At 49.0% G+C, this 26985-nt stretch overlaps 1 protein-coding gene across 7 annotated transcripts in view; it reads left to right on the forward strand.

Moving 5' to 3' along the window:
• GULP1 (GULP PTB domain containing engulfment adaptor 1) overlaps positions 1-26985 on the forward strand; it is a 228484-nt gene that overhangs the window by 158129 nt on the left and 43370 nt on the right. For all 7 annotated transcript variants that reach the window (XM_083154251.1, XM_083154252.1, XM_083154247.1 and 4 more), the window contains 2 exons: positions 17386-17523; positions 25066-25182. In XM_083154251.1, the coding sequence (XP_083010377.1) occupies positions 17386-17523; positions 25066-25182 (255 nt within the window). The remainder of the gene's footprint in view (positions 1-17385; positions 17524-25065; positions 25183-26985) is intronic.

Raw genomic sequence — 26985 nt, forward strand, 5'->3', positions numbered from 1 at the left:
AGGAAAGTCTTGAATCTGTTTTTGAAGGATTCTAGAGTAGCTGATGGTTCTTATATATGTGAGGGTTATATAAATACACCCCTAAGCAGAGCAACGGAGCTAAAAAACCTAAATATTGAACAAGCGCACTGTGTGATGGATTCTGAGCTGCAAGCAAGCCGAGAAATGCATGCAGGGCAAATACGGTCTGTTTTTACATGTAGCCCCCTAGTCATACTACCCTACTTTATTAATCTCCTCTCTGGGAGAAAGCCTGAGAGGAGACACAGATGGCTGGTGATGGGGTTGGACCCAGACACTGCAGGATTGGAGTGGCCCTTAGGGGTTGAGTGGAAATCCTTTGTGGGCCCCACTTCCTGGGGCCCCCCCTCCTCCTCTAGGAATCAGACTGTGCACTTGAATTATACATTATACAGATGCAACCGCAACTTGCCAAACCAATCGCGATAACTGTGCCTGTCCATTGTACTATGGAAACACTGGGTGAGTATGGTCGCAGCCTGGCACAACAGGTAACACCCTCGGTGGCACCTCTGTACATATGTAATCTTATACTGCGCAGGACTATGGTACATCGCCTTCAGTGCATTGCTGTTATTAGTCTGGCACATTTTCATACCACCCAACATTGACAAAAAATGGGTGTGGTGCTCCTGAAAAGGGGTGTGGCCTCTGGGGAGGGGCGTGGTTTCACAGGAATGGCCCAAGTTTCCAAGCCGTGCCTCCCAATTTTGTCACTATGGAGGCATGTCCTTGTGAATAGAGGTATGGGTCATAGGGTCGACAGAACTAAGGTTGACATGCATTGTGTCGACAACTCAGGGTCGACATGGGCCTAGGTCGACACCTCAGAAGGTCGACATGGTCTTAGGTCGACAGGGTCATTAGGTCGACACACGCATTATGTTGACATTTTGCAAGGTGGACAGTCAAAACGTCAACATGGGGTTTTTTCCTTTTTTTGTCCCAAATGTCATCACAGTCGTCATGGACATCGCATCGGTGCACGGCTGCGCTTGCAATGCTTCGGTAATTTGTCCTAGACCACCAATCCAGGGTACCCCTGCAAGTGCTCCGAGGCACCCCAGGGTGCCACGGCACACAGTTTGGGAACTATTGGATGGTAGGGCATGAAATAACGCCTGTCGGCACATGTCAGTTAAATCCCCATGTCGACCTTTTCACTGTACACCCAATGCATGTTGACCTTAGTGCTGTCGTCCTTATGACCGTATACCGTGAATGCCAGGAATAGAGGATCCATGACAAGGGTTCGGGGACAAAATGACATGATTATTATAGTGCCCCTGGATCCTTACACTAGCTTTTCTCTCAGTGTTTGTCATTCCCGGTATCTTACATATGCGTTTCCCATGAATGCTGCCATTCCTGAGGCTTCTGTGCCCCTGGTGCTGTATTGTGCTGCTTGCACGGACAGGCTGCACTTGATGAAACACGCCTGAAATCGATGCTCCGATCTCTTATTCAACTAAACATAACAACGCTGAATGCACAGAAAATGCCTGGAATAACTCCAGTCCCTGATCTGTGTGAGAAAAGGCCAAATTCCATCACATAAGCTGCGTGTGCGCCATTCCAACATGTTTGCTGTTACAGTATTGATGAAGGAAAGATGCAGATTGCCAGGACGCTCATTGCCTGGGCGCTGCGTGTACGATAAATGCCGACTGTGAAACTTCCTCTTCATGGGGGAGATATGTCAAACCAGGGAGAGAGGTAAAGTAGCAGCTTCTAACTGACTTTGTGCAGGCTGTGTTTGAAAAATGACAGTTGGAAACACTTTAACTATTCCGGGTGGGGATGCAGAACCTGCCACACCAGAGGAACGACTGCTTCCAAAAATGGGTTGGACCGCCTCAGGACGTGTGGCCTCAGATGGAGGGGTGGGGCCTCAAGCCAAGGCCCCCATTTTCATAATTTTGGGGGCATGCCCAGGGCTCTTTGCACTTTTAGATGCCTTGCGTATGTTCACAACTGCGCATCCAGCCCCTACTGTATGACAATAAGCAAACTAGACAACTTAAACGAGGAAGTAGAACGTTCCTGCTGCTCATGCCAAGAGATGTACTCTATGGTACATTTCCCCTACTCTATGGTACATCTCCCCTACTCTATGGTACATCTACCCTACTCTATGGTACATCTCCGTTACTTTATGGTATGTCTCTCCTACTCTATGGTACATCTCCGCTTCTCTATGGTACCCCTCCCCTACTCTATGGTACATCTCCCCTACTCTATGGTACATCTCCCCTACTCTATGGTACCCCTCCCCTACTCTATGGTACATCTCCCCTACTCTATGGTACATCTCCCCTACTCTATGGTACATCTCCCCTACTCTATGGTACATCTCCCCTACTATATGGTACATCTCCCCTACTCTATGGTACATCTACCCTACTCTATGGTACATCTACCCTACTCTATGGTACATCTCCCCTACTCTATGGTACATCTCCCCTACTCTATGGTACATCTCCCCTACTCTATGGTACATCTACCCTACTCTATGATACATCTCCGCTACTTTATGATATGTCTCTCCTACTCATATGGTACATCTCCTCTACTCTATGGTACATCTCCCCTACTCTATGGTACATCTCCCCTACTATATGGTACATCTCCCCGACTCTATGATACATCTCCGCTACTTTATGGTACGTCTCTCCTACTCTGTGGTACAGCTCCCCTACTTTATGGTACCTCTCCCCTACTTTATGGTACATTTCCCCTACTCTATGGTACATCTCCCCTACTCTATGGTACATCTACCCTACTCTATGGTACATCTCCGTTACTTTATGGTATGTCTCTCCTACTCTATGGTACATCTCCGCTTCTCTATGGTACCCCTCCCCTACTCTATGGTACATCTTCCCTACTCTATGGTACCTCTCAGCTGGAATTGGTTAGCCAGAACCACCTTGTTAGATATACTTTTGCTATAATGGCCATGGCATTGGTTCTTCAGCCGTTCTATTCAGCTCAACTCTGCCTTTTAAATTCAGATTAAGAAAATCCCCTTGACTAAACATATGTGGCCACCAACTTGGACCATGCACTTCCACTTCCATATGCATTTGCAGTCATTTGATAATCGGTCCCCATGCAAATTTGCACAGCAGCTGTCAGGTCTGAATAACCCCGAAAAAGTCGCTGCACTCCTCTTGTCTTTCGTAAGAGCTCCTGTCTTTTTGCTATGCCCATATTATACAGCTTTTAAAATCAACACAATGAGCAGAGGCGATTCTATAGAGGAGGAGGCCCATTCCCAGACCGGGCTCCCTACTAACCGGCAGTGTTGCAGACTCTGGGCACTAGGGTCGCTAGTCTATTACGCCTGCACAGGTCTCTGGGAAAATCTATTGGCGGACATTTTCCCAGTGATTTTTCTAAGCAGTCATACGCTGTTGGATGGAAATGATGCGATTGCAGTGGGTGACCCTAGGCTTAGGATAGCTTTTTCACATATTAACATATAGTAGCAACTGCGTGTGGCAAAAGATAGCAACAGAAGCAGTAAGAACAACCGCACTTAAAGGAACCAGATAAATCATTGTAAGACTAAACCTGGATTCTTATCACTCAGAACATAAGATGCTTCACTTCCAGAATGAAGACGCAGTTTTAGGCTATTTCCACTGGATGGCCCCATTGCACTATTTAAAAACAAATCTAAATGATGTTTGATTTGCCTTCATTATCACTGTTTCTGCATGCCAGGTCTATTCTGGTGTAATACACAAGATAAGCTTAAATAATGTGTAGTAATGTGATGTAAGACATAATGCAGACTGCGGAATAATCTGCATTGTATCAATATTATTATTATTATGGCTTTAAGAATCTGGTAGAGCAGAAACGTGGATAAACCTGGCGGCATACCCCCCCAACTGTCCCAATATTCACCGGATCGTCCCGTTTATTTTGCAGTGTAGCGAGGTGGGGGGCAGTTGGGAGTCCTCCCTGCCCGGCGCTGCTCTGCCAATCAGAGCAGCGGTGAAAAGACATGCGCACAGTGTGAATTCCTGGAGGAAGAGGGTCAGCAGCTCACAGAGCTGCTAAGTACTGGCCTCCTGTGGTGTCTGCAGGCCATGTGCTATATAAGTGCTGGCCATGCTCATGTGGTTATTCCCAGCCATGTCCTAAGTGCTGGCCATGCTCATGTGGTGTCTGCAGGCCATGTGCTCTCTAAGTGCTGGCCATGCTCATGTGGTGTCTGCAGGCCATGTTCTCTCTAAGTGCTGGCCATGCTCATGTGGTGACTCCCGGCCATGTTCTCTCTGAATGCTGGCCATGCTAATGTGGTGACTCCTGGCCATGTTATCTCTAAGTGCTGGCCATGCTCATGTGGTAACTCCCAGCCATGTTCTCTCTGAATGCTGGCCATGCTCATGTGGTGACTCCCGGCCATGTCTTAAGTGCTGGCCATGCTCATGTGGTGTCTGCAGGCCATGTGCTCTCTAAGTGCTGGCCATGCTCATGTGGTGTCTGCAGGCCATGTGCTCTCTGAGTGCTGGCCATGCTCATGTGGTGACTCCCAGCGATGTCCTCTCTCTCTGTGCTGGCCATGCTCATGTGGTGACTCCCAGCCATGTTTGTGCTGGCCATGCTCATGTGGTGACTCCCAGCCATGTCTGTGCTGGCCATGCTCATGTGATAACTCCCAGCCATGTTCTCTCTGAATGCTGGCCATGCTCATGTGGTGACTCCCAGCCATGTCCTCTCTCTGTGCTGGCCATGCTCATGTGGTGACTCCCAGCCATGTCCTCTCTCTCTGTGCTGGCCATGCTCATGTGGTGAGTCCCGGCGATGTCCTCTCTCTCTGTGCTGGCCATGCTCATGTGGTGACTCCCAGCCATGTCCTCTCTCTGTGCTGGCCATGCTCATGTGGTGACTCCCAGCCATGTCCTCTCTCTCTGTGCTGGCCATGCTCATGTGGTGAGTCCCGGCGATGTCCTCTCTCTCTGTGCTGGCCATGCTCATGTGGTGAGTCCCGGCGATGTCCTCTCTCTCTGTGCTGGCCATGCTCATGTGCTGACTCCCAGCCATGTTCTCTCTCTGTGCTGGCCATGCTAATGTGGTGACTCCCAGCCGTGTCTGTGCTGGCCATGCTCATGTGGTGACTCCCAGCCATGTTCTCTCTCTCTCTCTGTGCTGGCCATGCTCATGTGGTGACTCCCAGCCGTGTCTGTGCTGGCCATGCTCATGTGGTGACTCCCGGCGATTTCCTCTCTCTCTGTGCTGGCCATGCTCATGTGGTGACTCCCAGCCATGTCCTCTCTCTGTGCTGGCCATGCTCATGTGGTGACTCCCGGCCATGTCCTCTCTCTGTGCTGGCCATACTCATGTGGTGACTCCCGGCCATGTCCTCTCTCTATGTGCTGGCCATGCTCATGTGGTGACTCCCAACCATGTCCTCTCTCTCTCTGTGCTGGCCATGCTCATGTGGTGACTCCCAGCCGTGTCTGTGCTGGCCATGCTCATGTGGTGACTCCCGGCCATGTCCTCTCTCTGTGCTGGCCATGCTCATGTGGTGACTCCCGGCCATGTCCTCTCTCTCTGTGCTGGCCATGCTCATGTGGTGACTCCCAGCCATGTCCTCTCTCTGTGCTGGCCATGCTCATGTGGTGACTCCCGGCCATGTCCTCTCTCTGTGCTGGCCATGCTCATGTGGTGACTCCCAGACATGTCCTCTCTCTCTGTGCTGGCCATGCTCATGTGGTGACTCCCGGCGATGTCCTCTCTCTGTGCTGGCCATGCTCATGTGGTGACTCCCAGCCATGTCCTCTCTCTGTGCTGGCCATGCTCATGTGGTGACTCCCGGCCATGTCCTCTCTCTGTGCTGGCCATGCTCATGTGGTGACTCCCAGCCATGTCCTCTCTCTGTGCTGGCCATGCTCATGTGGTGACTCCCGGCCATGTCCTCTCTCTGTGCTGGCCATACTCATGTGGTGACTCCCGGCCATGTCCTCTCTCTCTGTGCTGGCCATGCTCATGTGGTGACTCCCAACCATGTCCTCTCTCTCTCTGTGCTGGCCATGCTCATGTGGTGACTCCCAGCCGTGTCTGTGCTGGCCATGCTCATGTGGTGACTCCCGGCGATGTCCTCTCTCTGTGCTGGCCATGCTCATGTGGTGACTCTCGGCCATGTCCTCTCTCTGTGCTGGCCATGCTCATGTGGTGACTCCCGGCCATGTCCTCTCTCTGTACTGGCCATGCTCATGTGGTGACTCCCGGCCATGTCCTCTCTCTGTGCTGGCCATGCTCATGTGGTGACTCCCGGCCATGTCCTCTCTCTGTACTGGCCATGCTCATGTGGTGACTCCCGGCCATGTCCTCTCTCTCTGTGCTGGCCATGCTCATGTGGTGACTCCCAGCCATGTCCTCTCTCTGTGCTGGCCATGCTCATGTGGTGACTCTCGGCCAAGTCCTCTCTCTGTGCTGGCCATGCTCATGTGGTGACTCCCGGCCATGTCCTCTCTCTGTGCTGGCCATGCTCATGTGGTGACTCCCGGCGATGTCCTCTCTCTCTGTGCTGACCATGCTCATGTGGTGACTCCCGGCGATGTCCTCTCTCTGTGCTGGCCATGCTCATGTGGTGACTCCCAACCATGTCCTCTCCTTATGCATGGGCCCCTATCCATAAATTCTAATGGTGGGCCCTTCATGCCTCCCAAACTGCACACCAGTCCCTGACCCATTGGATAAATATAGAGCCCTAAATTCCTTATTAAACACATAGCCTCAGGAATGTAGTAAGAACATGTAAACTCCACTCAGGTCCTTCAGTAATTGAATAAAAATGTTTATTCAAGGAAATCAATTCTAGAGTTCACTTTCCTTCTTTTTCTATAATTTTCCAGAAATGAATGCTTCCGTATTCCGTAGATGCAGATGAGAATGATCAAGTTTAGTAAACAGAGCTGGGACTTTCTAAACACACGCAGATGTTCTCCTGTGTTAATCTACTGTAGATCATATTGATTGACGGAGAACAGCTACAAGTAACATAAACATATACAGTACAACTGGAACATACGGTAGTTGCCTGCTCCCCCAGTTCCTACATCAGACACACAATTTTTTGGGTAGTCCTCGACACCTACATAAGAGTGGGCACCACTGTTGCATGCTGCCCATTTCCTGGTGAAGCCGGCAGAACAATGGGGAATGTATGGTCATTGAATGTATGGGGAGGGTGCAGGCCATGTATGGTCATGGAATGTATGGGGAGGGCGCAGGCCATGTATGGTCATGGAATGTATGGGGAGCGTGCAGGCCATGTATGGTCATGGAATGTATGTGGAGGGTGCAGGCCATGTATGGTCATGGGATGTATGGGGAGGGTGCAGGCCATGTATGGTCATGGGATGTATGGGGAGGGTGCAGGCCATGTATGGTCATGGGATGTATGGGGAGGGTGCAGGCCATGTATGGTTATGGAATGTATGGGGAGGGTGCAGGCCATGTATGGTCATGGGATGTATGGGGAGAGTGCAGGCCATGTATGGTCATTGAATGTATGGGGAGGGTGCAGGCCATGTATGGTCATGGAATGTATGGGGAGGGTGCAGGCCATGTATGGTCATGGAATGTATGGGGAGGGTGCAGGCCATGTATGGTCATGGAATGTATGGGGAGCGTGCAGGCCATGTATGGTCATTGAATGTATGGGGAGGGTGCAGGCCATGTATGGTCATGAAATGTATGGGGAGGGTTCAGGCCATGTATGGGCATTAAATGTATGGGGAGGGTGCAGACCATGTATGGTCATGGAATCTATGGGGAGGGTGCAGGCCATGTATGGTCATGGAATGTATGGGGTGGGTGCAGGCCATGTATGGTCATGGAATGTATGGGGAGCGTGCAGGCCATGTATGGTCATGGAATGTATGGGGAGGGTGCAGGCCATGTATAGTCATGGAATGTATGGGGAGGGTGCAGGCCATGTATGGTCATGGAATGTATGGGGAGGGTGCAGGCCATGTATGGTCATTGAATGTATGGGGAGGGTGCAGGCCATGTATGGTCATGGAATGTATGGGGAGGGTGCAGGCCATGTATGGTCATTGAATGTATGGGGAGGTTGCAGGCCATGTATGGTCATTGAATGTATGGGGAGGGTGCAGGCCATGTATGGTCATGGAATGTATGGGGAGGGTGCAGGCCATGTATGGTCATGGAATGTATGGGGAGGGTGCAGGCCATGTATGGTTATGGAATGTATGGGGAGGGTGCAGGCCATGTATGGCCATGGGATGTATGGGAAGGGTGCAGGTCATGTACGGTCATGGAATGTATGGGGAGGGTGCAGGCCATGTATGGTCATTGAATGTATGGGGAGGGTGCAGGCCATGTATAATCATGGGATGTATGGGGAGAATGCAGGCCATGTATGGTCATGGAATGTATGGGGAGGGTGCAGGCCATGTATGGTCATGGAATGTATGGGGAGGGTGCAGGTCATGTATGGTCATGGAATGTATGGGGAGGGTGCAGGCCATGTATGGTTATGGAATGTATGGGGAGGGTGCAGGCCATGTATGGTCATGGAATGTATGGGGAGGGTGCAGGCCATGTATGGTCATGGAATGTATGGGGAGCGTGCAGGCCATATATGGTCATGGAATGTATGGGGAGGGTGCAGGCCATGTATGGTCATGGAATGTATGTGAAGGGTGCAGGCCATGTATGGTCATGGAATGTATGGGGACGGTGCAGGTCATGTATGGTCATGGAATGTATGGGGAGGGTGCAGGCCATGTATGATCATGAGATGTATGGGGAGGGTGCAGGCCATGTATGGTCATGGAATGTATGGGGAGGGTGCAGGCCATGTATGGTCATGGAATTTATGGGGAGGGTGCAGGCCATGTATGGTCATGGAATGTATGGGGAGGGTGCAGGCCATGTATGGTCATGGAATGTATGGGGAGGGCGCAGGCCATGTATGGTCATTGAATGTATGGGGAGGGTGCAGGCCATGTATGGTCATGGGATGTATGGGAAGGGTGCAGGTCATGTATGGTCATGGGATGTATGGGGAGGGTGCAGGCCATGTATGGTTATGGAATGTATGGGGAGGGTGCAGGCCATGTATGGTCATGGAATGTATGGGGAGGGTGCAGGCCATGTATGGTCATGGAATGTATGGGGAGGGTGCAGGTCATGTATGGTCATGGAATGTATGGGAAGGGTGCAGGCCATGTATGGTCATGGAATGTATGGGAAGGGTGCAGGCCATGTATGGTCATGGAATGTATGGGGAGGGTGCAGGCCATGTATGGTTATGGAATGTATGGGGAGCGTGCAGGCCATGTATGGTCATAGAATGTATGGGGAGGGTGCAGGCCATGTATGGTCATGGAATGTATGGGGACGGTGCAGGTCATGTATGGTCATAGAATGTATGGGGAGGGTGCAGGCCCTAATGATATGGTTCTATTCTATTTTCATCATAATGATGCATCTAGATTGGTGGGGGCCCCATCTACACCTACCTCCCCTTCCCAGGCTTGGCTTGTCTTGGAGAGGAAACATGAATTGGAATAGCCATAGAAATGTCAGACAGGTATTTACTATTTTGCTTCAATAATGACCTATAACCAGTTCCTCATTTTTATGTATAGGCTGCGAAATGTCGGTGAGCGTCTCTCTTCATTTCTGGGCGACATTCTTAGGCCCATTGCACAGACTTTAGGTGACATTCTTAGGCCCATTGCACAGACTTTAGGCGACATTCTTAGGCCCATTGCACAGACTTTACAGTTGCATGTGCACCACACCTCCAAGTACAAATGTGGCACCTGAAATAAAGACGGCCCCATTGTCCCTTTGGTTTCGTCATTTCATTAAGATCTTTTTAACATATTATTTTTGCAATTAACTGGGAAATCTTTGCCCAATTTTACTCGCAGTTCAGGAAGTTACAAACTCTCCTCCTCCCCCCTGAAGACAAAAGAGGAGGCACTAAGTCCACAATAGGGAGTGATATCATAGAAATCAACATTGATGGTGCTATTGTAAAGTATATTGATGGCATGAAACTAAAGATGAAAGAACATTGAGGGTTTGAATTAACAATGGGCATCTCTGCTGTGGGACAAAGCAGGCCCATCAGGGAAGGCGGGAGTTGTTTATCCGGCATGAAGGAGAGGTGGAGCTAAGCAGAAGGCCAATCAGGTATGGGTATTGGGCATATGAGGGGTGATGGAGGCAGTCTAAGTGCCTTTGCCCAATGAAATTGTGCTGAGTCTTTGCCATTGGTGGCAGAGATTACATTTGACCATGGACCACTGGTGGCCAATCTTCGATGACATCCAGAGCCTACAATCAACCAACTGTATTTTGCTGCTGCGATCTTTGCACATTCCTCCCCTTCTCCATACAGGATGTTTCAGTGCCCAGACAATCCGGGGCCAGAAATATACTGTGGTTCTTACATACATTTATAATTAATCTTTCAAAAGATCAGAAATACTCAGCCAACAAATGAGCAAACAGTAATTTTTGTGCAGGGATTGTTCTGGGCTATGGAATCTCCCCTATGTGTGCACCTGGGCTCTTGGTCATGTCAGAATGAGGCGGAGGATTGTAGGGAACAAATTAATATTTTTTTAAATCTAAATAAATGTTATAATTCCCTTTTCCTTAAAGTGCAGACATTACGCAGAATCATGCCTGTAATCGATCTCCCTGTAATTCTAGCTGACTTCTCACCTTCCATCTCACATGCTGAAAAAACATTTTCTCTCACCCCATTGGCTAACGTAGCATGGATTGTTCCAAGAGATCTGCAGGGTGGTTAGAACAGGCCACCTGGGACCTTCGTGTGTATTCGGGTGAGATTGCATGCCAGCTGAATTGTATATATGAGTGATATTAATTAAAGTGCTTTGAACATGGTCAGTCATCTGAAGCACTGATGGAGGTGATTTACTAAGGAGTGCTTTGTAACGCTGCAAGTATTTAGGTGACCTCATGTGTGATCTTTAAACTGTGCAATTTACCAAAAGCAAAAATCAAGCGGCCAATATCAGATTTCACGAATGGGGGTAACATGCAGGCAATCATCCAGAAGGCAAAAACAACCTGGTTTTGCCTTCTAAATGATTGCCCGCCCCATTAAAAAATTGGGCAGACGCACAGCAAATTTGACACAAAAACAATGATTTATTATTGATTAACAGCTATTTATATAGCGCACACATATTCCGCAGCGCTGTGCAGAGAATATTTGAACATTCACATCAGTCCCTGCGCCAGTGGAGCTTACAATCTATATTGGGGTTGCCTGCCTGACCTCTCCTTCAGGGAGAACATGCTCTGTTCCTGGTAGGGTTACCACCTTTACCCTTTAATTCCGGACACATATTAATTACACAGGTTCTGTGGCTGGTAGACTTCAAGACTCCATTTCACCTGATTTTAAACTTTCACAGAACCTGTGTAATTAATATGTGTACGGAATTAAAGGGGAAAGGTGGTAACCCTAGTTCCTGGGCTTCCATGGTAATGTATGATTGCCATCACCTGTGGGGACACCTTTCTTATCAGTTACCTAGCTCCCCACATGTGCTGGCATATTCCCTACCACATGTACACGTACACTAGGGTGACCAACTCATCCCTTTAATCCAGGACACATATTAATTACACAGGTTCTATGGCAGTTTAAAACCAGGTGAAATGGAGTCTTGAGGTGTGGCAGTTTAAAACCAGGTGAAAGCCAGCCACAGAACCTGTGTAATTAATATGTGTCCCGGATTAAAGGGATGAGTTGGTCACCCTAACGTACACAGACATTCTAGGGTTAATATTGTTGGGAGCCAATTAGCCTACCAGTATATTTTTGGGATCGACGGAGGAAACCGGAGTACCCGGAGGAAACCCACGCAAGTACTGGGAGAACATACAAACTCCCCACAGTTAGGGCCATGGTGGAAATTGAACCCATGCTGTGGGGCAGTAGTGGTAACCATTACACCATCCGTGCGGCCACAAAAAAATTAATAGGCAGTTAAGGTAAAAATTTATGATGGCAGCTTACTAATTATGGGAGCAATATTCACTTATTGATTACAGACAATGTTAATCATTTTTATTAAAGAGCAGAGATTAATATTTTATTAAAGGGCTCATTTTTATGGTGATGTGGGGCCTATTTCAGCATGGTTCGCTAATTAGAGAAAATGCCTATCGAGCGATTATTTGCCGCCTGCACATGTCACAGTTTGACTGACAGGAAGCTGACGTTTGTGGGTGGAAACATTTTTCCGGGTGTGATTTCTCCTGCAGCGGAGATGTGCGAAGGGGAGTGTCTACATTACACATCCCCTCGCATGTTAAAGCGGGGATTCAGCGGTGAGCGGGGGAGGGGATTCGACGGTGCAGCGTAACAGGCGCTCGGTAAGCTGTGAGCTTTGCAGCTTACAGAGCTAACCAGAATTACCCCATAGAACGGTATTTGCTTTTTAATGGGGTCAATAAAAATGTATTTATTTCATTATTTTGACTGTATTTATAGTGCATGGACCATCAGGTGTATTAATCACATGCAGCATGAGACACTAGTTCAGGGGTGGCCAACCGGTAAGAGGTAAAGAGCCGAAAAATATCCGTAGTCAAGCTAAAGAGCCAACATCATGCGCGCGCCAAAGGCGCATGCGCCAAAAAAAGGGGCGTAGTCTATTTTGACCCCTTGGGTGGGTGTGATACAAATATGCCTCCAATAGTGCAGTGCCATATATACATATGCCCCCAATAGTGCCAGATACACATATGCCCCCCACGGTGCCAGGTATGCACCACACGGTGCTGGGTATGCCCCCCCAGTGCCAAAAAGCTGGTATGCCGCCACAGTGCCACAAACTGCTATGCCCCCACAGTGCCACAAACTGCTATGCCCCCACAGTGCCACAAACTGCTATGCCCCCACAGTGCCACAAACTGCTATGCCCCCAAAGTGCAAATTTCCCAGCAGCAGCACTCACTGTTGTTGCTGCTGCTGCCAGGCGGGGAGAGGACAGTCTGGCGTCCCCCTGCAGTCCTCCTGTCATGTCACCGATGGGAGGAGAGCACAGCACACCGTGCGTCTCCTTTCCCCTCACTTCCCTGTGACTGCGCCGCCCACCAATCAAAGCTCGCTGGCCGGCTCCTGATTGGCTGCTGGCCCACGAGCTCTGATTGGCGGACGGCCCAGTCACAAGGATGCACAGTAAGGGGTAGGAGAGATGCGCGATGCGCGCTCTCCTCCCCTCAGAAGGAGAAGGGATTCAGGGAACCGGCAGCAGGGGGGACTGGGATGGACGGTGGGCGGCGGGCAGCAGTGGGAGCAGGAGCCGCACTTTACAAGGGGGAGAGCCGCATGAGGCTCAAGAGCCACAGGTTGGCCACCACTGCACTAGTTAGTATATCACTCGCTTACTGTTGTATACTGCATTGTTAGACTAGAGATGTCCGGTGTGGTATAGCAGGGTGACAATGCCTAGGGCAGGGGTCTTCAACCTTTAAGACACTGTGGGCCACATTAAAAAATTCAACGAAGCCCGAGGGCCACTAAGCTCTACTGTGGAATTCAGCACAGCTCTTAATAGATAGACAGCATAGTCCCCGCATAGATAGTTGGCACAGCTGCCCATACACATAAACCCTGCCCCCAATATATAGTCAGCACCAGGGTTATTTCTAAACAATTAGGGTCCCAGTGCGAACAGAATAAAAATGCAGCCCCTCATACATAACTTGGTATTTAAGAAATTGTGCGCGCCGTAGGCGCGCGCTCCCAAAAAGGGGTATGGCCTAATTATAAGGGGCGTGGTCTAATTGTAAGAGTGTGAACTAGCAGGAAAAAATACCTGACACCTCATTTTTGCGACCTGCATGGCCAGACATTGGCTACCGCAGGAATAGTTGTTGTCCTTCCAGTTGGCTGTCTAAACATGTAAACATGAAGGCCCATTACACCATGATGCCCATTGCACATTATGCCACACACCGTGATGTCCATTACACAATATGCCACACACCGTGATGCCCATTGCACATCATGCCTCACACCATGATGCCCATTGCACCTTGCACTATAAGGCCCCCAATACTCCTGCTTATGCATATGATGCCCCCAGCAGTGCCTCTCACAAAATGCCACCAGTAGTATCCTTCATAAAATGCCACCAGTATAAATGCCAGCCATAAAATGGCAATACTAGGACAAAATGTCCTAGTATTGCCCTCCATAGTCAGCACTGCATTGCACAGCATGCCAGCCCCCCTCCCCCATAGTCAGCACCCTCCCATACACAGGGCCACATTGCACTGCCAGCCCCCCTCCCCCATAGTCAGCACCCCCAAAACATTTCTAAATGCAGCCAGGTCACCTCACACCCCCCCCCCCCCCAAACATTTCTAAATGCAGCCTTCTAAGCCAGCTCACCTCACCCTCACCCTAGCCAGCTCACCTCACCCTCACCCTAGCCAGCTCACCCTCACCCCCACCTTCAACAAAACAATTCTAAAAAGACAGCTCACCCTCTCCTGAGGCACCTGCCTCAGTGTCCCTTGCAGAGGGTGGCTGCTGCTGCTGCTGGCGGCGTCAGCGGCGTCTGTGTCTGCTGCTAAGCAGGGACAGGTGCTGGCTGAGGTGCGCGGCTGGCGGCGGTTGTCAGTCTCCTCCCGGCTGTCTGAAAGGGCGCGGGCGGGATGTGTGCGCGACGTCAGGAAGTGGACAATGCGCATGTCTGTGCACAGTCCCGCCCGCCCCAGCCTCCACGTCACCCAGCAGCATCTTCCGCCGCGTCCCTCTGCTAAGAGGACAGCGCGGAAGGATTTTTTTTTTTTTCATGCAGCAAGAATCTTTTGACTGGCGGGCCAGTCAAAACAAGTCGGCGGGCCACTCGTGGCCCGCGGGCCACGGGTTGAAGACCCCTGGCCTAGGGTGACCAGTAGTGTAACTCAGTGGCGGATCCAGGAGGGGGTGCTGCAGCACAGTTCATAATTCAAATAGGGGAGCCGCACCCACTGCCACCAACTGCCATTCCAATCTGACTCACTGGCAGTGGGTGTGGCTACCACAGATCCCCAGCACCTCTGAGCCACCATGGGATCTGTGATTGGTATTGCTACGCCACCGAGGTTGACCTTTAAAGATCAACATGCACTAGATTGATACTTAAGAAAAGATTGACACAAGCAAAATGTTAACACTTGAAAAGGTTGACATGATTAAATCACTTTTTTGTGTCAATGTCGACACCTGATCATGTGGAACCCCAATAAGTGTTCCTGCACACTTCGCTCACCATGCTTCTGGCCAATTTGGGTCCACGTAGAGCAGTGGTTCCCAACCCTGGTCCTCAAGTACCCCCAACACTGCACGTTTTCCAGGTTACCCAGCAGGTGCACAGCTGCACTCATTATTCAGACACATTTTAAAAGATCCACAGGTGGAGCTAATTACAGCACTTGTGATTCTGTGGCAGGTATTCAATGCCTCTGATTCTCCACATTTTCTGGGGAATCAGGCAATTCCCCGGGTTTACAGGGAATTTTCTCACTGGAAAAACAATTCGCCCTATTCAATGGACACAATTCTCTGCAAATGAAGAGCGAATGTCTGGCGATTCTCTGTTTGTGATTCTCCGCGATTCGCCAGTTGTTTTCAATGGGGTTTTTAGTGGAATTCGCAGAGAGTGTATTCAATGCTGAAGTGGAGAACTGCTTTCTCCAGTGATTTTCCCCGGATTCTCCATTTTACATTCGTCATCTTTTTCTGGAGAACTGGAACGTTTTTTGTTTTTATTTTGGTGTTTTTGAAACAATATTTTTTTTTTTTTACACATTCACCAGCAGGGGGCCGAGCCGGGAGCCACTCATTAATATTCATATATTCACTGCACACTCGTCCCGATCATTACACATGCACGATCGGGACCAGTGTGTAGCGGCTCCCTAACACAGCCCCCTGCCAGCTCTGGGGGCTCTCCCTCTGTCCCCCACAGCCCTCCTTCACCCCCGCAGTGTCCGGCGCAGGCAGGGAGGCTTCCATGTCCCTGCCTGCAGCCGTCCCCCAGCTCCCCGGCGGCATTCGCCGGGGGGGTTAAAATTCACCGCCAGGGGCAGAGAGCCCCTGAGGCGTTGAATAGGGAGAACGAGCGGCTGCCCGGCGAATCTCCCTATAGGGAGAATTGGTGAGAAAGTGCAGCGAATCCTACACAGGATTCGCTGCAGCTCCCCAGAGCAGGCATTGAATACCTGCCTGTGTGGAGACCTGGAAAACGTGCACTGTTGGGGGTACTTGAGGACCAGGGTTGGGAACCACTGACGTAGAGGGTAAAGTATGAAAAAGTTAAAAAAAATTGCTAAATACTCATGTCGGCCTTTTTATGTGTCAACCTACCTCTTGTATTAACCCTTTGACTGTGCCCACCATATGTTGTCTATCTATTGACTGTTGACCTATTGGCCACCAGCCATCCAGATACCGAGATGTGTATGGACCCTAATAGCTCGGTGTTAGTTCTATGTCATCGTGTTTTGGTTTTGGCTTTAGCAAGTGTATAAATTAGGTATTCGGTTTGGTAAAAAGTCAATAAAAAAAAAATTGGTAAAAACAGCCTAAGATCATATCATTGTTACAATCCAGATCATGAAACAGTAGGGCAAACCAGGACTTGGTTCAGATCGAATGTTCTCCGGAGATCCGGAGCATGTTTTGATCTCCTGAGCGCCTCAAAATTCTTGTGGATTTGTATTTCTTGAGAACCGACCTGCACCTCTCCAGATTAAACCTATACTAAATATAATCAATGTGCAACAGTTCCCACCAGTGCTGCCACCAGGAATTTTGGGGCCTTGGACTGATTTCCAGTTTGGACCCTCCCACCGATGCCCAATGTGAATGAGGTGTCCCCCATCCCCCCCCCCCCTTCTCCCTTCACTTATCGACTCAGCAGGTCCCGAAGCACAGCCTGGCTTCTTCAATGCAGGACTCCGGCGGCCAATTCAAATCCAATGGGTGAGCCAATCAGAGCTCATGTAATGGCAGCCGCTCTGATTAGCTAACGGTGCACGAGCTTTGATTGGCTAAAAAGCCGGGGCAGCATTTTTAATTGGCCGCATGCTCCCTGCTTTGAAGAAGTCAGGCTGTGCTTTGGGACCTGCTGTGGGCAAAATGGGCTGCCCGGGCCCTTCCAGAGGCCGGGGCCCGGGACAGCTGTACCCAAAGCACCCCCCTGTTGGCGGCCCTGGTTCCTACCATGGACATCATGATATCTGAATGACCATTTTTACCTTATTTATGTTTTTCTTGGTGTACAAGGATTACCATCAAGTCAGTGACTTTGTGTTTGCTTGTAGGAAGTCCTGCACAACTGCCAGCTACACAGGATATCGTTTTGTGCAGACGACAAGACGGACAAAAGGATTTTTACCTTCATATGCAAGGATTCCGAGTCCAATAAGCACTTGTGCTATGTGTTTGATAGCGAGAAGTGTGTAAGTATGCCAGATGTGTTAGGGTGTTTTCTGTCCTACATGAAAAGGGTTTGGCTTGGCAGGAGGCTGCAAGAACGACTTGGCGGATGAAACCTGCAGATGTTTATCTTTATTAATGGCTCCAACTTGTCATGAGAAAATACATCAAGATGTTTCGCTTGTATCACTTCCCATGCTGAGGGTTTTGGAGTTTAGAACGAGGGTTTCGGTGCCCTTTGTTCCCCAATTTACTCTGTGTCAGAGCAATAATGAAGTTAAAGAGAACCTTTCTCACAGATACAGCTGTGAAATCCCGCAGAAGAGAAGAGAGACCGATTGTAATGTAATCTGTTAGACGGTCCAGGATAAACTAAGAAGTCCTCCTGCTTAACTTATTGAGTTGGAAACCTGCCAGCTCTAGAATCATCATATTACCCAACCCCACCCATCATTCCCCATTCAGACTGACACTCAGATACATGGGTTATGTCCCGGAAACATTCTATATATCCAGCACTATTGGGGAGATTAATCAAGCTTTGGGGAGAGAGATAAAGGTTAATTTGCCATGTACATTTGGTTTGCTAATGGACAAAATCATGCTGCACTGCAGGGGGGCAGATGTAACACATGCAGAGAGAGTTAGATTTGGGGGGAGTTTTTTTGTTACTGTGCAGGGTAAATACTGACTGCTTTATTATAACACTGCCATACAGATTGGGGACTGCGCATGGTCTATTATGTGCATGATGTGCAGCTCCCATTTGCAAATTACTTTGGCAATTTGCCGTTCTAAAGGATTGCGGCTGGCCGGGGACAGGGGGGAGGGGCAGGGGGAGGGGTTGCCCATGGGTGTCCCCATGAAAACGTTGGGTGCAGCCAGTCCAGTGTGAAGGAGCCTCAAGGGACAAAATGGGTTAAATAAAGATATTTTAAATGTATTAATATATGTGAAGCACTGAGCTGGGACTGAAGGTCTGCAGCTGTAGTGCTGCTGTGAGTTGTAGCCTGCTGCTGGGCACAAAGCACAAAGTATATGTATTTATGTAATACTGTATATGTTTAGCACTGAGCGGGGACTGTACCATATCATTTGTATATTGTATTAAGGAATGCATACTAAACTTAAAATGCACTTTGTACATTTCTGGAAGAAGGAATTTAGCAGTCTTTGTGACGATTAAATGAGATGCTTAACAGCCCTTTCGCTAACAGAATGTCTGTTAGTGGCCAAAACACAGCAGGGAGTTGGCCTTGTGTCTGTAGTTCCTGTGTAAAGGTGTTAGTAAGGAAACTTGTGTATGTGATGTGTCAATGAATCCAGGCCATCCTGTGTGTGAGGTGTTGGTAATGCACAGACATCTGTGTTTCTTTATGTAAACATGTCCAGGAGATAAACAAATGATCTCCACCTTTCCTGGAAGTTATATATTCTAAGGAAATTGGACTCATCCTTTTTAGTATGTAATCCAGGGTTGCCGACCCTCCCGGAATTTGCGGGAGTCTCCCGAAAATCGGGTCCTTCCTCCCGGCCCCCGGAAGGTTGGGCAACCCTCCCGGAATCAGGGGGACCCCCACTGAGCCCCCCCGATCGCGGTATTTATATGCCGCAATCCGCGGGTCTCAGGGGAGGGGGAGGAGCTAAAACGGCACAATCGTGTCATTTTAGCCCCGCCCCCTCCATGGATACCAGTTATTTGCCGTAATGGGGGCGGGGCATAATGACGTCCCGGAGAGGATTTTCTGAAAGTCGGCAACCCTGATGTTATCTTGATTCGTTATGCACTGGAAGTAAGATGTCAGATTGATATGCAAATCCTAAAGGTATAGGGGAGGATCTGACCATGCCAGTGTGTTTTCTGTCTATATAAAGAGGGCATGTGAGCCCTGGTATTTGTACATCTGCCTGACTTCCATTCTGTAACATCTGTATGCTGTGCCTCCTAGGGATAGGAGAAGGCCATTTTAAGGGCTTATATTTGAGTAAATAAACCATCTTTTGCCCAAGACGACCGCTTTAATCTTGCGACCATAAAGTTGTTTTTTTTTTACATTTGGTGTCAAAAAATCAGGAATTTTATTCATGTGGGGAGCAGCCTGTGCTGCCTGGCACCCGGGGAGCCCACATCCCCCCCACAAACGTTCTGGGGCAGGCAGGGAGACTTCCATCTCTCTGCCTGCCGCCATCCTCAGGCTCCCTGCGGCATCGCCGCAGGTGTTAAAATTCGCCAGTCAGGGGCAGCGAGCCCCTGACTCGTTGAATACTGGAGCCGGCGAGGCTCCGGAACACGGCGAATGTGCAGCGAATCCTAAACAGGATTCGCTGCACATCGCCAAAATGCTCATTGAATACTGCCCAGAGTGTCAGAATAGTTTGCAAGTCTTAGCTGTTTGATGTGTCTCAGAATCTATTTGGATGCTGTCTTACAGATATTAGGCGGGATTTAAATGTAACAGAGTGTGCCGGTAACACTTTCCTTCTGAACAGATCCTCAGTCAAATGTCATTTTATCACTGAACAATATGTTTTGCCTCCGTAGCTCTGAGCATTTAAATTTTTGGGCTTCTTCAAAGCCAAATGACATTTTATGATGCGTAAAATATGGATGCCATGAATTAGTGTCGGTCTCATTTGCCGATAATATAGAGAAGATGAAATCAATCGTCGCCATCAGACTACGCTTCTACATTTCATTCAAAGGACAAAGGGCCTCATTCTGGTTTCCTCGCAAAAGAAAATTCTATGTCTAATGGACAAAACAAATGCTGCACTGCAGGTGGGGCAGATGTATCAGGTGCAGAGAGTTAGATATAGGTGAGTTACAGATGGAGCGCCTCTTAGACAGCTCAGGGAATCACCAGATTCAGATCTACTCAGTGTTACAGGGCCGCGACAGAGCGATGCAGGGCGCGGTCTGAACAACGCGGGCGTGTCTGGACCATTTGTGGGATGGGCCGTGGCTTCTGCGAGCATCATTTTGTCGGGCTGGGAACTAGTAGATTATTAAATAGTGCCCTCATTTTGTTATTGAGCAGTAAATAATTAGGGGCAACAACTCTGACCTTGAAAACATAACCAAATGGTTTTATTGTAACATCAAAAGAATGTTTAGTAAATGAGTCATTTCTGGAAGCACGGCTTCTAGTGATCTCGCGTTACACCGTACAGTGTTTTCCTGTATTGCTGCATAGTTACTGTTCTAACATGATAAACTAGAGTCTGGTCCTGGCAATGTTACTGGAATACGTTGAGTGCCTGCAGATGGTCTCCATTAGCACAGGCTGTACCAGACCTGTCATGGTTGGTAATTGATTTGCTGGAAAGTGCTCTACACATGACAGAAACTACCTCTGTAATCAGGCATGGGAGTAGCGCTTGGCTGTATTAGATACATTCAGAATTTCTTGAAAAGTTAATTCCATTCAATATTAAAAATTCAGTTTTCCATAAATCCATCATTAATGCAGAATAGGGGTCTGGTGTTCCACTTAACCTGGCAGGTTCCCCGGCATCTGCCAACAGCAGGTTCCTGATGGACAGCGCGCTGCCTACATGGTAACAGACCATAAGGACGCAACCCTGGGCCATTACAGACATCAGGGGTTCCCCTTTCTCCTGCCAAGGCAACAATTAACTTGGCTAACGCTCTGTATTCTTGTACGGGAAGAGCTGGAGATCTGCAGACATTGGTTCACCAGGTGGTAATAGTCGGCATTAATGTCTAAAATATGGAACGTCACCCAACATTGGATTTTCTGCTATGGTTGACATTATGATTGTTACTTTACTAAGGGGAATTCTTGGCTTGATACTGAATAAGAAGAGAATATTTATCACTTAGTAGCCTATATACCACCTCACTAGACTGTAGGGAGCTGCTTATGAGGAGAAGACCTCTCCCACCTTAAAGACGGTGTTGTAGGGATGGCTATGTGTAGGATCCCCATTGTACCATCAATGGTTTCACATACCAATGGTCACCCCTGTATACAATTTGGAAGGTTGTGGCCAATAAGATCCGGAGGTGGGGTTTTGTGGGAGGATTGGAGCTATGGCTAAGCTCATTGTACTGGCACCAGTGGCGTAAATATAGCACCGCAGCCCCTGCCACCGCGGGGGGGCGCTGTGCATATGGGGGCGCCGGGGGATGTGGTGCTATAGTTACACCTCCCCCCAATCCCCCGCAGGCTTACCTATTTCGCTAGTCCCGGTGGCTCCGTTCTTCAGCTGAGGACCACCACAAAATGGCCGCCCCCATACAGCAGACAGAAACTGTCTGCTGTATGGGGGCGGCCATTTTGTGGTGGTCCTCAGCAGAAGAACGGAGCCGCCGGGACCAGCGCAAAAGGTAAGGCTGCGGGGGATTGGGGGGGTTTGCATGGGCGGCGGGGGGCGCCCCCCCCCCTAACGGCAGAGGGGCGCCCAAAATGTAGCTACGCCACTGACTGGCACTTATATATATACAGTATATAAAATATAAATAATTGTTGCTTGTGCATCATCGATGGTGGGACACCATCTGGTTCTCCCCCATTAATGGCAAAAGTATTTAATATTGGTCATAGACCGTGGATAATTTTGAAGCATTGATGGCCATTGGCTCTGTGCTTGCAGAATGTACAGTAGAGTCACTTTCAGTGTTTCCTGCAGAATTATTAGTGAACATCAACAAGCTTTTGTTTATAAATGCTAGGTACTCTTTACCTAGAAGGGCGCCAGCGATTGGAATCGCGGGCGTCGGGGGTAAAAAATCGCGGGTAAATCGCGGGTACATAAAAATCTGTTGCCCGCGATGACCGCGATTTTCCCATAGGGAACAATGTTAAAAAGGCTGATTGACCGCGATTTTCATGTAAAATGCCTCAATGCCCGCGATTTGACCATAGGAATCAATGTTAAATGGGCTACAGAGCCCAAATAGGCACAATTAACCCTTAAATGTCCCCCCAAATTTTTAACGCCACCCCACGATCCACGCCAACCCGAAGCGTGGCGAGCGCAGCGAGCCCGCGAGGGGCGGCGGTAAGCGTCCTCCGACCTTTTCATGCCCTACTATCCACGTCGGCGTGGAGCTGAGAATAGAATAGTGTGGCGAGCGCAGCGAGCCACCGAGCCTGAAGCGTGGCGAGCGCAGCGAGCCCCGCGAGGGGACGCGGATACCTTCACAGGTAAACGCGTCCCTTCGCGGACTTCACAGGTGTCCGCGTGGCCACGGACACCTGTGAAGCCCGCGAGGGGACGCGTATAACTGTGAAGGTATCCGCGTCCCCTCGCGGGGCTCGCTGAGCTCGCCACGCTTCGGGCTCGGTGGCTCGCTGCGCTCGCCACACTATTCTATTCTCAACTCCACGCCGACGTGGATAGTAGGGCATGAAAAGGTCGGAGGACGCGTACCGCCGCCCCTCGCGGGCTCGCTGCGCTCGCCACGCTTCGGGTTGGCGTGGATCGTGGGGTGGCGTTACAAATTTGGGGGGACATTTAAGGGTTAATTGTGCCTATTTGGGCTCTGTAGCCCATTTAACATTGATTCCTATGGCCAAATCGCGGCCATTGAAGCATTGAATGTAAAATCGCGGTCAGCACAAAATTTAACATTGAACCCTATGGGAAATCGCGGTGATCGCGGGCATCGCGTCGCGGCCGTTAATGTACTGCCCGCGATGCCCGCGATCACCACGATGGGCGCCCTTCTAGGTAAATAGTACCAAATGCTATATTGTATGTTACCCATGTACTACTGGGCTGCCAGTTTGTCGGACAGAGCCCCAGTATTTGGTTCTCATTCATTCTTATATTGTTACCTACAGTATAACGGCCTTTTAAAAAGAATAATAAACAATTTTACTGCAGAGATACTGGTAATAAAATGATCTAAATTTCTGGGCTCAATATACTGTAGATCATACAATGTGTGTATTTTGGATATATGCTTTACAGTTGTCATTAGGGAGATCAGAGGAGGTGAAGTTCCAGGTGAGAAGTTGGGGGGGGGGAGTATTGTGGAACTGCAAATCATATAATTGCATTTGAAACTACACCTGTGATAACTCTGTTCCCAGGTATTTGGATTTATCGTACCCCGTGGAGTCCATCACTTTTGCCTCATTTGTTTGATGCTTTTTTTTTTCCCCCTAAACGATGTTTACTTATATTTCCTGTCTCTGCTTTATCATGTTTCCATGTTCTGTCTGTATTTTTGATGTCTTACCATGTGGGAGGAACCGTATTTTACTCTTATGCGGGGGAGCTGGGACATTACATTTATTGCCCTGGCAATTACAGTATATATGTATATTATTTTTTATTTGTGGAAGGGGGATTGTTAAATAGATTAGTGTAGATTGGGGTCTGTGTCGTTTTGTGGGAGGGCTGTTTAGTGATAGAAGCATGTTTATTTTTAAACTGCAATATGGATATCAGTTTGAAGTACACACCCACCCAAATGTTACATCTGCCCCACCTGCAGTGCACATGGTTTTGTCCATGAGCAAACCAACTGTGCTTTGCAAACCAACCTGAATCACCACCAAAGTGCACATATTGGTCAGCACCAGAACCATTAGAAACAATAGTACCCATTTAGCAATTACTGCATAAGAATAATGTGGCAAATCCAACCTGCGACCAAACAGCAGAGCAATGTTGTATAGAACATGCAATGAAAACATTATAACCATTTAAAAATATATATTTATAGAGGAAGTAAAAATTGATCATAGGGATTGTAATATAACGTACAGAAGGGGTTAAGGTACTTTTGGATAATCACGGCTCCCACGATGTGCATCGCAAAGCAAAAAAATCGCATCGCATGCGTTTTTTAACAGAAAAGCATCCAATTGCATTGAAATTAGTATCAAACAAGTTCAATGGCCCCCAAATGTCATTTTTGAGGCTGTACCACCCCCACTATGAACAAGAACCCGAAGCGTGGCGAGCGGCGGCGGTTCGCGTCCTACGACCTTTTCATACCCCCACTATCCACGTCGGCGTGGAGTTGAGAATAGAAAGTGTGGTGAGCGCAGCGAGCCACCGAGCCCGAAGCGTGGCGAGCGGCCCGGATACCTTCACAGGTATGCGCGTCCCCTCGCAGGCTTCACAGGTGTCCGCGTCCCCTCGCAGGCTTCACAGGTGTCCGCGTCCCCTCGCGGGGCTCGCTGCGCTCGCCGCGCTTCGGGCTCGGTGGCTCGCTGCGCTCGCCACACTTTCTATTCTCAACTCCACGCCGACGTGGATAGTGGGGGTATGAAAAGGTTGTAGGACGCGTACCGCCGCCGTTCGCCACGCTTCAGGTTTGCGTAGATAGTGGGGGTGGTATAGCCTCAAAAATGACATTTGGGGGCCATTGAACATGTTTGATACTAATTTAAATGCATTTGGATGCTTTTCTGTTAAAAAACGCATGCAAAAATCGCATCCAATCGCATGCCATCGCATGCCACTATATATGGCATGCGATGGCATGCGATGGGAGCCGTGATAATCCACAAGTACCGGGGTTAATTGAATGAAGGTGAGGCGAGTTAATTCTGAAAGAATAAAGATTATGATTCTCTTTAAAGGCTGAGGAGATAACGCTAACGATTGGACAAGCTTTCGATCTGGCGTACAGGAAGTTTCTCGAGTCCGGGGGAAAAGATGTGGAAACAAGGAAACAGATAGCGGGACTGCAGAAACGGGTAAGTTGGGATTTTACTCCTCGGTCGGTATCAGTACTGTGTGCGCACCTGTGGCTGACCAGTGACAATAGTGTCACCAAAGAACCATTTTAAACAGAGATATTACCAACCAATCAGCTTCTTACTGTCATTTTACAGTCTGCAATTTAAAAAAAGTAACAGGAGCTGATTGGTTGGAACATTAGGCCTTATTCTAGTTCACTTTTCTGACAAAATCCTTCTCAGATGGACAAAAACCATGTGCACTGCAGGGGGGCAGATGTAAAATGTGCAGAGAGTATGAGATTTGGGTGAGTTATTTTGTTTCTGTGCACGGTAAATACTGGCTGCTTTATTTTTACACTGCAATATAGATCTCACTTTGAAGTAAAACCCCACCCAAATCTAATTCTCTCTGCACATGTTACATCTGCCCCACCTGCAGATGGTTTTGTCCATCTCAGTAGGAATTTGTCAGAGTGAACTAGAATAACCCCCATTATCTCCAAGATTTGATAATCTCCCCCTGTGCACTAGGAAAATAATTTGATGGTGAGTGAGTTGTATATAGTTTGGCAGCCAATCAGTGATCCATTCACAAGCCTTTGTCAGACTTGCACATGGCAGGATTTCACTGGGCGGTGGCTATCTGATAAATCGGCCATCAGTGATAAGGTGTGAATATAAGTGTTTTGCATTAGTAAAGCTCTTTGCAGGTAGTTGACGCAACACACAGAACCATACCTCCCAACAGTCCCGATTTTATCGGGACAGTCCCGATTGTCAGGGCCTGTCCCGCTGTCCCACCCGTGGGCGGCAGTGTCCCGCGGTGTGGGGGGGCTGTTGGGAGTCCCCCCTGTCAGCTGCTAAGCAGCGGGGAATAAACGCTGTGCGCATGCGCACAGCGTCTATTCCCGCAGTCAGGGGGCTGGGGGCATGGCTAGAGGCTCACAGAGCCTCTGGGTCATGCCCCCATAGCGGCAAAATGGGGGCGTGGCCTCGCGGAAGAGCCGTAAGTATTGGCTGTGACGACCCCAGGCTCATAATGTGCATTACTTTTGCCTCATGTATTTTCCGCAGCGTTTAGAGCTTTGCACGGGTCCTGGGGCCACACACGATTCTGCGATCACACAGAAAGCACGCAATAGCAAGGTCCAACGGAACCTTTATTACATAGAGACTAAATAAACATGTAAACCGTAACCACACTATGTACATATATATACAGGTAGCATTAACATTAAACACAGTTATGAATAGACCAATATGACTAGAACCACACAAAGCAAGAACCCCTGCCCCTATACCGGGAATATCCACCTCAGGGAATACTTGCGTCTGCTGGATGTTGGTTGCTGGGAGGGCGATGATGGTGTCCTGCTGATCTTGGCCTGCGCCAATCACTACTCCTGGGAGTAGGGCACCCTGCAAAAGTCACCCAGCTCCTGCTGGCACACTTAAGCCAGGCACCTGTGATGCTCTGGTGGGGCAGTATGCTTGGCTGTGTCCCCATCTACCAGCACCAGGCGGACAGGCTTGGTTCCTGGCAGCCGCCTCTCTCTGCAGTCTCTCAAACTCAACAACAACACCCACCCCTGGTGCGTGCCCTCTTCAAAACTTCCATCCTCCCAGAATGCTCCGCTCCCCTGGTGACCTCACGGAGTGTCCTGATTGGAGGGATTTCAATCCTGCTCTTTAGAAGGTGTCTCAGAGCTATGTGGAGACCCCCTGTGGTTTTGGAGACATGTAGTCTGCAATGACTGCCCTTAGAACAAAGGCCAGGTAATTATGCTGATAAGGAAAATGTCCACTTTGGGATTGTAT

This window comes from Crinia signifera, chromosome 7 (genome assembly GCF_055691185.1).
Source record: "Crinia signifera chromosome 7, ASM5569118v1, whole genome shotgun sequence".
NCBI lineage: Eukaryota > Metazoa > Chordata > Amphibia > Anura > Myobatrachidae > Crinia > Crinia signifera.